A 12353-nucleotide genomic window follows, 5' to 3' on the forward strand; every position below is an offset into this window, starting at 1 on the left:
AGGTTATCCAGGTAGTAGCTGGGGCCTAGCTGCTCAGGCGCAATCTCTACGACTCTTTCCATGGGCCCTGCTTGCGCACTCTTTTCCAGCCTATTTTTGTAGATTTTGTGTTCACATCACCAAACTCTCTTATTGGTTCTTAGTTTTCATTTGATTTTCTTGGATTGTCTAACAGTTGTCTCCCTCTCAAAGATACTCCCCAGTTTTTTTAACTTTAGGTAATGAGATGACAGCCCCTTAACAGATATCTTCAGCAAGCACAGCAACTCAGTGAGAGTGAAGTCTCTGGAGTCAGAGCTCTACTTCTATATGGCTTAATTTCATAACTTCCCAGTTCTCCATCTATAAAAGATGATGAAAATAGAGGTGAGGTTCAGTAGGCTACCGAATACGTGTAAAGAGCTAGGGCTCAATTAATCATCATACTATGGCTAATGTTAATTGATCAGTAAATATGCCCCAGTCATTGTTAAAGGCTTTATTTATATTTTCTCTAAATCCTAACAGCATCATAGGAAGGTCCCCATTTTGTGTAGGGAATTGAGGCACAGACCAACAAAGGGAGTATGTGTGGAGCAGGGATGTGGTTGGACAAAGCCCATGCTCTTGAACCATTCTGCTCTTGTGATTATTGTGAGATGATGCATAAAAATACCTACTAGGCCCTGTATAACGGTAAGTGCCCCACACAGGATAGCTTTTATTAATTTTAGGGTTGTTACAGATACTTACCTAGACTTTTGTTGTGATCAAGTTCAGCTTTCTTTTTTCTTTTTTTAAAGTTCAGCTTTCAACAGTGCATATGAAATTGTTATTTTTAGAAGTCCAGTCACCAATCACGACCCCGAAATAAATGCAAGGTGTTGTGTAACTGCATTTTAGATTATGGTGCAGTACACGTTTAGTCCATCAGAAAGGGCCAACTCTTCTATAAGGAATGTAAGAAAAAAGATGGCGGTGGCAGAGTAGGGGGTACTGCCGCCAACTCCTAGCACTATCGCAGCTGCACAGGGGAGGCGGGGGGAATCTCCCCGGGACGACGCCACGTGTGAAGCTCCGCCCCCTCAGCCGGCCCACCTCCAGAACTGAAGCGCCTGCGCCAGCTCCCTCAGGCCGGGCTCGGCCTCACGGAGCACGCGCATTCCGCTACACTCTATTGGCGAACCACCGCACCCCACCGTGCTCTGATTGGTGAAGCCTCCCCAGGCTCTACGATCGGCGCTCAGTCGTGGGTTCCTTAGGATCCCGCGGTGGCGCAGGGCGGGGATTGCCCGGCGACCAGGCCTCCGGAGTGGGCAAGGACAGGCAGGACGGACTCGGTTTCTCTGCGCTTCAGTCCAAAGGCTGGTGCAGCTCCCGTCGCTCCTGGTTCCGCTGTACCCCTCTTCACGACTTCGGTGGGGCATGTTTTCCAGGGCCCAGGTGAGGCGAGTTCTGCAGCGGGTGCCCGGGAAGCAGCGACTCGGCGTCTACCGGTTTCTGCCCTTCTTTTTTGTTCTGGGAGGAACCATGGAGTGGATCATGATTAAAGTACGCGTGGGCCAGGAGACCTTCTGTAAGTGGGGACGCAGCAGCCTCCGTTTCATTTCAGGACCTATTTTCTTGGGGGATATTCCTAGGTTGCAGAGCGCTCAGTCCACCCAGAGCGCTGAACTGCTGTTATCCTGGCCAGAGGGGCTAGTGCGGCTCCGTTCGCTGGGCTGTCGAAACCCGCCCCGGCTCCCCTGTAAGTGGGGCCACAAAGGCGCTTTGGCGTTCAGCCTTGAGACTTTGCCTGCGTGTGGAGGAGGGCACGTGACTCCACTCAGGACGCCCTCCTCTCAAGCCTGCCAGTGTCATTGTTTCGGCCTGAGTAACAGACTCGCTCACAGCCCGTGGAAGGGGGTGGGATCCTGAAGTTTCTTGGAAACTGTTGTTAACTGGCCAGCCCTCTCTCTGAACTCTTCGGTCCAAACCCTGGAGGGAGTTGGCCTGCCCGGCTTAGCTAATTACTACGTGTTTACAGGTAGAGTCATTGGGACCAGGGCAGCATTGTGAAAAGAATGCTTGGCATTGCTTTGCTGAGCACCAGCTCTGGGAGGACTCCCCTAACGCCTAGACCCTTTCTGCTTTGTCTCTTCAGAAACACTGTATCACGTGTGAACTGTCAACCCTCATTTAAAGAAAAATTGTTACCTTAGTGCTTTCTAAAGATATTTAGTCCTTCTGTTCATTCATCAATATTTAATGAGTACTGATAAGAGGACATAATGAACAAAGCAGAGGGTCCCCCACCCCAGAAGAGCTCTAATGGGAGAGACAGATCATAAAGACAGTATCGTGATCAGTGCTGTGAGGGGAAAGTAGGGGGGAACATGGGAGTCTTGGGTGGGGCACCTCAGTTGGACTAGATAGTGCAGGGAAGGCTTTAGGATGAGTTGCCATGTCAGGTAGGACCTGGAAATTGGGTAGGTGTCAGTCAGATGAGCGGAACATTTGTTTGTGGAGTTGAAAGTGTCTCATGCTAGTGGTAAGAGAAGACATGGAGGCCTTGGTGTGAAGATGCTGTTTGAGGGACGGAAGCAGTTGAGCAGAGTGAGGGATGAAGTGGGTAGAAAGGTGCCTGGGAGGGCCAGAAAGGGACTGAGAACCAAGAATGTATCCCCCCAGAGGACTGAAGGGTTTTAAGTGGCTGTGGATTAACACAGTGGCTTCTTGTGGAGAGATTGGCAGGAACACTTAGGCTGTGTGGTTGTTCAGGTTTGAGATGGTGGCCTGGTCTAGGGTGGGGACAAAAGGATGCCAAGAAGTGGCTGGAATTGAGACACCCCAGAGGTAGCCTTGACAGGGCTTGGTGACTGAACTCAAGAGATGAGGAGTGGAAGCTTCTGGTAGGACAGGTGGGGCAGGGGGAACAACACAGACAATCCTGGGCTCCATTTTGGACATGCTGAGGTGGAGATGGTTATACAGATCTGAAGCTCAGGAGGCAGATCTGAGCCATAGATCTGGGTTTGTGGGTCATTCACAAGAGATTGTGATGAAGTCAGAGTTAAACCCTAACATTTTAAGGATGACTAAGAATGGCCAGAGAAGGAAGGAGGGAAACCAGGCGGGTTTGTTATCATAGAAGACAGGAGGTTCAGCAAGTTTGTTATGGGAATGGGAAGTAAGCTCTCTCCCCCCCAGGAAAGACTTGAAGATGTGCAAATCTTATCTGGAAAGAGAGGGTGGAGGGACGTGGAGATATCTTGGCCCTTGAGAAGGTAAGGTGGGAGGATGGGATCAGGGCATAGTAGTAGCAGCCACCCTTGGAAGTTAGCTGGAAGAGTTCTTTACTGATGACTTTGCTCTGAAATAAGAGTTCATAGTCATTTGGAGTGGCTGAAGAAGGGTCAGGGTCATGGTTGAGGAAACAGGATTGTCAGGCATCACAGTGGACCCAGTTAAATGCATCATTTGACCCCATAGTGCAAAGCAAGCAGTGAGGCATGGAGAAGGAAGTTGGATTAATTTGTAGTTGGGGTTTTGAAAGTATGTCAAGAAGTTGATATTGGTACGAGACAGAATTTCAGCTGGTTTGGTCAGGAAGACAGAACAAGAGGGGGCTGAGTGGGTATTCAGGGGCCAAGGGCCTGGGGAAGAAGTTGGTAAAGGTCCAGGGACAGAAGGGCTAGAAAGGTAGTAGAGGTTGTGGTCAGAGCAGATGAATGTATTACTTCAGAGGAGCACTGCCAATGGGTGGTGGAGGTTGCCTGGAGATGGCAGGGAGGTGGAGGCTGGCGCTTCATTCCCGTGGGGGGTGGTGTTGCCTGGGAAGATGGCACAGAACAGGGTCAAGGAGCCTGAGCTAGATGTTGTTTTCAGTAATTGAAGGGGGATGGTGGAGAGCAGGTGCCAGTGTGGAGATGGTGGCGAATGGCATAAGCCCCAAAGGAAGAGGACGGTGAACCAGTATCTGGAAGAGCAGCAGCTGAGGAGAGGAAACTGACCTCCCCTCCCCACCCTGAGTTCCGTGGTGTGGGAGAGGGGTGGTGGTGAGGGAGAGGGAGCAGCAGAGAGCCACAGGCCAGGAACTGCCTTTGAGGGGCCAGGTTTCAGTTAAGGTTGATTTCAGAGAGAATAGAAATTGTGGAGGATGAGAAAGTGAGGGAGGTCTTCAAACATTGCTAAGAGGTTTGCTAGTACAGGTTCCTGTCTTTGAAGACACAAACTCTTACCCTGCTATTGAAGTCCGTGAGTCCATGAACACAGTCCTCATTTAACTGGCTTTGTTTTAAATTGAGTTTATTTTGGCATTGAGTTAAACATTAACGTTGAGATTCAGAAGTAGGTGACAGACCTAGACTACTTGTTAAATTACTCAGATCTGGGTATTTTGAATTCCTCAGTTTCTTAAAAATCTAAGTAAAATTTTTGTTTGATACAGACGATGTCTACCGTAGAAAAGCCTCAGAAAGACAGTATCAGAGGAGGCTGGAAGATGCACCAGAGACTGAATCTCAGCAGTCAATAAAGTGAATATGAAATTTTACTACTGGTTTCAACTCCTTTAAAAATGTACTTTCCAGATCTCGTTCTTACACAGAACTGCCTCTACAAAGAATTTTTATAGTTTTCCTGTCTCCTTGAATACTTCCCAAGCCACTGTGGGACAGCACGTGTGGGAAAATTATTTCTTCCTAAAACACATCTGCCCATTGAATGTAGTTCATGAAATATTTCATAAACAATTCAAGGATCAATCAGGATGCTTTTCAGTGTAGTCTGAATTGTTTGTGAAGTCCTTTGTTTTAGGCAACAAATGGTAACCTTACTGTTTTGCAGAATTCAGATTTAATCATGGACATAAAAATAAGATCTAAGTAAAATTTTTGTTTGAAACAGACAAGATCATTGTAACCTGGATAATTAAGCAGTTACATTTCAGCCACCTGCCACTTTGTAAACGTCTTGCTAGGGTAATAGGAATTCCTGACTGACAGCATAGTACTCACATTAAGTGTTCCTGTGAACAGAAACAACCCTTTCCTTTGCCAAGATCCACGAACACAAGGGCTGGACATCCATCAGGACTTGGGGGCAAAAGGCTTCACGTCCTTCTGTGATGAAGATGCTGCTTTCACCCAGCTGCTAAAGATAAAGATGTGCTCCTTCCCTAAGAAAGTGAACCTTCACAGTGTAAAGCAACCAGACTTCAGCCAAATCAGAGGGTCAGTCTGTTGGCAGAGATTTTGCAATTTGACCCAGAATAAGTTTGGGTTAGCTGGTAGAAAAAGCAAAGGCATCTTCCCATGCTTGGATAACCACATACAACATTTTTTCAAACAAGAAAATATCTACATATTAAAGAAGACTAAGTTTCAAAATAGTTTCTATTTTTCATGAATAAAGAAGCAAATGCTTAAGGCTACAGGGTATCTTTAAGTTAATAAGCTCTGTCACAAACACTTCCTAAATTTTTCTAGGAATTTTTTTTTGTAATTGTCCATTTATGTTAGAACCAACTCAGTATAAATAAAGAGTCACTGATGACTTGTATCTCATTAAAGCACTACCGACAGCAAACTCAGAGGCACTGCTCAGATGGCTCGCACGTGAAGACCAGGGATGGCCAGCAGCAGCAGGGAGAGGAAAGTGGTTCTCATGTCCCCGTGCATCCCCTAAAGAATCCTGGTGAACTGAACTTCATGGGCATTTTAGTGCTTAGGCTGATGCGTAAGAAATTAAAATTGTGGTATGATTCAATTATGTGGCTATTCCATGTTCCCCCACTCCCAGTTTTAGAAGCTTAAGTAATATTGATACATAGAGAATTATGTCACACACACCTTTTACAAAGAATAGTTGTAAATGCCAATAAAACCATCAGTTAACTTCTGTGTCTGCTGTGGGTTCCTTCCCAGGCCCACCCTCCTGCCTCCATCCCAGAATCACTCGTCTGGAATTAGTGTTAACCTTCCCTGCAGTTTTCTTCTTTTTAAATATATATACTAGAGTGCTGATTTACTGAAGGACAACAAACCTCTGAAGATAGGACAATGTCTAACTTCAAAGCAAGGAAACTAGCAAAGCAATTGTAATAAATTGAAAAGCATACTGGCTTGGATGCTACAGGGTTGAGAACTAATCTTTGTTAACCAAGGTGCAAGTTTTTTAACCTTGCCTCAAAAAAATATTTAACCTTTCTACTATCGAGACAGTGGAACTTAATTAAGGGAACTTGAATAATTTAAAGATCAATGCTCTTAAACGCTGATTACAGAACGGCAGTCCCCCTAGTGTCAACTATAAGGCAAAAACTTTGATAACCCAAATTTCATAAACCACAGTACTAGAATGACAAAAACCTCGTTAGTCTTTATGTACTGCTAGAAACCTACCTCTACTGTAGTGGTGGGGAAAGAATCTGGGCTTTGGAGCTTCACTTTCATCGGATCTGATAGGGAAAGTACCTAAATTAGGCACATAATAATGTTCATCTAGCAGTCCTATTTTGGAAGTTTTGCCCAGACCTCTGATGTTACAATTTAATTGCATTAGTTTCTTTTTGTAAGCTTGATTTTCCACACTGAGTTACTTCTCTTTAAAAAACTATACAGTTGGACCATGGTGTTTTCTAAAGCAATTTCTCTCCTAGTATAGCAATATCAGTTTTTAGTCTTCACACACATGTATTAAATTTGGAATTTCTTGCCATATTTATGTGCAGTCCACACATGAATACATCTATTTTGGGGATGGAATTAGTCTATTCAGTTCTGAACTATCATTCAGCTGACCTAGCATACTTCCAAACCAAAAAGGAACTAAACAGAGTAATACTTAGCAGTATTGGTTTGCTCATAACGTTCAGCTCATGTTTACACATCAATCAATGATCATTCAAAATATGCTCATGAGCATAGATGGTAGTACAGCCCTCAACTCTTAGGAGAACAGACCCCTAGGGATTTGCACTGATACTAGAGGAAAATGGTTGACTTTACCAACACTTTCTGTTAAGTGTGGTCGTGTTTTAAGAACTTAGGAGCATATTAAAGACATACCTGGGCCACTTGTCTCTTCTGGTCAGACAGCTGACTTTGAAATGGGTTACATTGCTTTATGATCTAGCACATGCTTTCCTTACCTTCCGCCATCAGTAACTCTCCAATTTTAACTTCAACCTGCATTTCTGCCCATGCTGAGGACATGTTAGGAATTCTTTGCCTGCAGCCTGAGAGGCGTGGAGTGGGGCATGTCAGGATGCAGTGTGACTACATTTGGTCTCTGTTAATGCAGCCTGAGCCCTGAAGCAGTGTCTGTACACTGACTTGCCTCCACCTGAGGTGCTCTCTTCCCCTGAACTGGCAGCTGTATCCCTGTCAGCATAAAATCAAGGCTTGCAGGAATTAAACCCGCTTGAAACATCTGACACAAGCTTTTAACAGAACAACCAAACCTAATTAATCTAAATCACTTTGCAAACTCCATTTTTATTTGGATTAAAAAGCTTTTGATGAACAAACAATGATACATACATGTTATAAGACTAGTTACCACTTAAACCTCTTTTGATACAGAAATTAGAATAAACCAAGTTTTAATCAGGTCTGAAAATGTTCAAGCTCAAGTCACCACCAATTTGGAGATTTTACACAAAGAAGTGTCCCCTTTCAATTCTTCCTCACAGGAAGAGAAGGGTGGGTTCAAAAGACAAAGCAATTCAAGGCCTTTTAAATCAGTTGGCTGACATACTATTTTAAACCTATTGATTTTTTTCCCCCACAAACAAAAATCTCTTTTCCACATGAACTTACATTTTGAAGACATTTAGGCCATTATACTTTCTAAGCCGTATCACTACAGTTCCTAAAACTCATGAAAAAAAGATGTTTAGTTAACTTGTACTTTAAGTCAGGAATTTTTTTTGTTTCTTTTTTAGAAGAAGGCTGACCTCAAGTCTTAAACCCTAAATATTAATTGATATTTTCTAAGTTAATATACAGAAAGACATGATTCTAAAATAAATATATATATTTTTTAAAAACTTAATGAGGGCCTGCCCAGTGGCCCCCTGGCCCGGCTCTGCACTGCCTCAGGGAAGCCCCGGCTGGCTCTATGGTTCCTACAGCACCTCCAGACACTGGGAAGGAGCCCGGAGGAGGAGTGCTCTGGCTTCTAAGGCCTCACGTAGCCCATAGTGAAGAGTTTTTAGAGGCTTCCCAAGAAGTCTCATCCAGACCTTAAAGAGGGAAATAAAATGGTGCATGAAATAAATAAATAACTTAACCAAAATTAAATTTCAGGTTCTTTGGTGTAATTCAAGGATGTCTAGAAATAAAATAATCTGATTGTATTATACAGTCCATGATGATTCAATGGCCCAAATAACCAGGAACTGAAGATTTCTTTATCTGATTCAATTTAACAAGAAGGTACTGACATACTACTGCAATACACTTTTTTAAAATTCAGAATTATTTAAAATACTTGATGCAAACAGATCCAGTGGTTGACTATAGGCAATTAAGTTACAAGGGCCTCCTGTATTTACAATATTTAGATACAAGAGACTTTTTTTCCATTCTATACCCTTTTGTCCCCATGATTTTAGTAAGAATAGTACTTAAATATCCAGGTATTAATTCATACCAGATTAAAAGAAAAAAGAATACTCTGAGAGTCAGTCTTTCCACTTACAAACAGCAGTGGCAGGTCCACCACAGTGGCAACTACGCTGTTACTACAGAGCAGGTTTCCAAAACGCCCAGCGAAATACTGCTCCATGTTTGATGCTTTCTACCTGCCTGCGTATCACACACTATCTCCAATGTTTATTCTGGGGTCATATAAAAGAGACAGGGTCACCAAAGCCAAGTGTTTGGGATCTGTGATGGTCTTTTTTGTGAGCATTTTCTTAAATTATGATTCCTTTCTGCTGAAATTCAAAAGCACAAGCTAAATTTTAAAAATATTTTAGAAAGTCTTAAATTTCTGGTGAATTACATCACTGAAACTTAGAAGAAATACCACGTCTGATGAGGAAACAATACTAAAACCTATTTGCATACGCAGGTAATCTCCATTTTTACAATTATGCTTCTGATGCAGCTCTTATCTGGTTATGCACTCCCCTCCCTGTGTTAGGTTAGATGTTATGTTTAAAGATAAATCACCTCCATGCACACCTCAATGCTTTCTTCAAGATGAATTTCAATGTAAGAGATATAAAATTTTAAATCATCTAACATGTATAGGCATAAATTGTGAATTCATTATAAATAGGTCAAAAGTACCCTTAAACTTACCTGCCACGACTAAATATAAGTCGGGGTTGTGCACATATTCTGCAAAAATAATTGACACCACAGATGTGTAACTCAGCACAAGAAAAAGTGCTCTCTCCTTCCAGGTGTCTGGGAGATACACTAGCTGCAGAAGGATGCACAGCACTGACTTCAGATTTCTGCAGCGAGCCTCTGAGTTAATAGAGCAAACATGCCATGTCTGCCAAACACGTATAACCTAAATAACAACCTTTCACTTCACTGTAGGAAACAGTTCTTGTGAAAGTGGCTTAATATATTCAGGCACATGAAACAGACACAAGTACACTCCCCTAAGATGTAAACTAGAACCAACTTCACATTTCAGTATCAACTTAAACTAATCTGTAAACTTGTGTGTATATGTGTGTGTGTGTGTGTTTCATTGTTCTTTTATTAAAAACAAAAACACCTCCAAAAAAACAAAACCCCAAGCCAAGACAAAACCTTTGATGGTTTTAGTTCCATGGCAACAAAAAGATAAAACTCCAAGTCTACATATATAACCAATTATGAAACTGGTTTTAAACGAAGGAGACATATGCAAAAAGATCTTTGTGTATTTGATAGTCAACTTAATATAACAAAAACAAATTGAAATAGCTTATTAAAAGTGTCCTTATATAAAAATGGCCTTGTGATGTACAGTAAAATGCAATAAAAATTATCATCCTTTGTTCCTCCCCCCACCCCCAGCAACTAAAATGGTAAAATGGCTACTATTCCACAAAACTCTTTAGGCTTCTATAAAAGAAACGTAACTGATGTGATTAAAGGTTTTCTAGATTGTATGCTTGGCGAATGTTGAGGGTGTCTCGGAGCATCAAATCCCGAAGGCGCCAGAGGGCATCTGCCATGGTGGTGTGGGCCCCTTTACTTTTCAGCCAGTGAGAGGGTAGGCGGCTTTCCTGTTCTTTTGACAAATGGACATCGCGTCTTCGAGCTGAAAATTAAAGTTCAGACAGAACTATAAATAGGAATTTTAAGGTAACCAATTTACCCTCTGTCCTAAGGCCTGAGAGATTAAAACATGAAACATTATTATTTATTAAATATTATGATTTTTAACTGCAGAATATTTCCGAGAAAATTTCTTATATCACTTTATTAAGCCTCCTGGTTTTTAGAAAATGACTTCACTTAGACATGAGACTACCTAGCCAAGAATGTCTCGTTTTATGCTTTGTATTTTAGAAATTATCTAATTTATAATAATGACTTCACAAAAAAAGATACACAATATAATGTAATTCTCTACTAGAATGGGAATACAAGAGTTGCACAAACACCTAAAAGATCAGATCATTAATATTTTGTTGTAGGCACTCCTGATATTTAGTAATTACTTTAGTGTTAACAAAAATTCCTAAAAAGGTAAATGTGAAGAAAGGGAAAACTACTAGTCTTAAAAGAAATAAAATTACCAAATTTGGTTTAGAAATGAAGAATGAGTAGAAACTTCCAAATTTCTTTCCAGAAACTAGGCAAGTTATTTTGTATGTACTGAAAATACATTAAGTCTGCTGAACTAAATGAACAACTTGATAGGTTAATAGAAATATATTTTCTGGTATTTTTTCTTTATAAAAAATAAAACTGAGGTGAGATAATTTTTAATTTATCCAAATGCATCTATGCTAATGCCCAAATGCCTAAAACATTATTGAAAAAATTCGTAATATACTTAAAAAGATGACAGTGATATTTATGACAAAACCAAGCACTGAAATTCAGCAAAAAAAAAGTGTGATGTCAATATACAAAGAAGCTCCAAACCCTTCTATTAAATATACCATTTATTTCACTTGTTGAAGAAAAATGGATAGTTACCGTATGATATAATACGAGTATGCCAATAGCGAGAGGGCTTGAACAAAGCGTGGATTTCATAAAGGTTTACTGAGAAAGAGTCTCCTTACCTGCCAGAGTGTGGTCCCACTTGCTAATGCTGTTGGACTCAGCACTGAGTCCTTCAATGTATTTTAGGTAGGCCTCTGAATGGAGAAGCCGTTGGGTCTTCGGTGGGGGAGCCACAAACATGGGTGTTGTCGGCTGCTGTATGACAGGAGGGCCAGCTGGATGTGGGCCAGGATATGGAGGTGGGGCCTGCTGTCCTGGAGGCCCCAAAACTCCTACCTGAAACAGCATAGACCACACAGTGAGGGAAAAAAAATACTCGGTACATGTTCTGAGACAGAAGATAATGTGAGTTCTGTCAAGTCCTAGAAAATCCAACTGGGAGGCTCACCTGCTGTCCATATGGACTTCCGCCTGGTGCTGGAGTCCCTACCATAGGGGCCACTCCTTGAGTCATCACACCTGTAATTCAGAATGCAATGGCACAATTAGAGGCTCTGATAAGAAATGACGTCATTTATAATGCAAGACTATGGCTCTCTGCTCTTGAATCTTTGTGGATAGGAACTCTGAGTACCCAAAATAGGAGGTAGCATTCAAATAGAAAATTCATATTCTTTTGTTTTCTAGGTACTTTACAATGTTAGTACAACTTGTCAGATGTGTATTTATTATTTGTGGCTTAGAAATTATTTGAACCCTGCATAAAATTCTAATATTTCCCCAGGTACTCTATACTCAGAATACACCTCTATTTTCAAGATATTTTTCTTCTGACAACATTTTCCTGTAACTGAATCTTGTGTTTAATTTCAGCAGTAATGGCATTGCAATCAGGCTCAGCAGTGTGCAGGGTGCTAGGACACAAGGGAAGCGGTTACACAAGTGCACAGTTACATGAGCTTTGTGGAGGCTGGAGGCACATCCTTGCTACCCCCTCACAGGCCACCAGCACCTCTGGTTCTGACTGGAGTCACTAACGTTGGCAGAAAGGACTCTTCCAGCTGACAGAGCACCACTTTGAAAACGTATCATTTGGAAGTAGAGCGGTCTCCTTGCTGTCACTTCAAATGAAAAATGACAAAGGAAAAGAAAAAGATTTCATTGTCTTTCTATATTTGTACTGTGTGTCTGATAATTTTGTAAACCTTCCTTGGATTCCTCACAAACAATTTCTGTCTCACAGGTACTAGCTGATAATAATCA

At 41.8% G+C, this 12353-nt stretch overlaps 2 protein-coding genes across 24 annotated transcripts in view; one reads left to right on the forward strand and one right to left on the reverse strand.

Moving 5' to 3' along the window:
• The first annotated feature begins 1195 nt into the window (after positions 1 to 1195).
• On the forward strand, positions 1196 to 5855 carry UQCC5 (ubiquinol-cytochrome c reductase complex assembly factor 5). The gene is made up of 3 exons (XM_019724316.2): positions 1196 to 1555; positions 4409 to 4496; positions 5532 to 5855. The coding sequence occupies exons 1-3, from the start codon at positions 1405 to 1407 to the stop codon at positions 5578 to 5580; spliced, it is 288 nt and encodes a 95-aa protein (XP_019579875.2). The 5' UTR covers positions 1196 to 1404; the 3' UTR covers positions 5581 to 5855.
• A 1582-nt stretch (positions 5856 to 7437) lies between these two features.
• The window catches only part of PBRM1 (polybromo 1), a 105093-nt gene continuing 100177 nt past the window's right edge, over positions 7438 to 12353 (reverse strand). For all 23 annotated transcript variants that reach the window (XM_074313083.1, XM_019724301.2, XM_074313082.1 and 20 more), the window contains 3 exons: positions 11539 to 11609; positions 11210 to 11426; positions 7438 to 10233 (listed from right to left, as the gene is read on the reverse strand). In XM_074313083.1, coding sequence (XP_074169184.1) covers positions 10061 to 10233; positions 11210 to 11426; positions 11539 to 11609 — 461 coding nt within the window. In that variant the 3' untranslated portion in view covers positions 7438 to 10060. The remainder of the gene's footprint in view (positions 10234 to 11209; positions 11427 to 11538; positions 11610 to 12353) is intronic.

The sequence above is a fragment of the Rhinolophus sinicus genome, linkage group LG10, assembly GCF_036562045.2.
Source record: "Rhinolophus sinicus isolate RSC01 linkage group LG10, ASM3656204v1, whole genome shotgun sequence".
Lineage (NCBI taxonomy): Eukaryota > Metazoa > Chordata > Mammalia > Chiroptera > Rhinolophidae > Rhinolophus > Rhinolophus sinicus.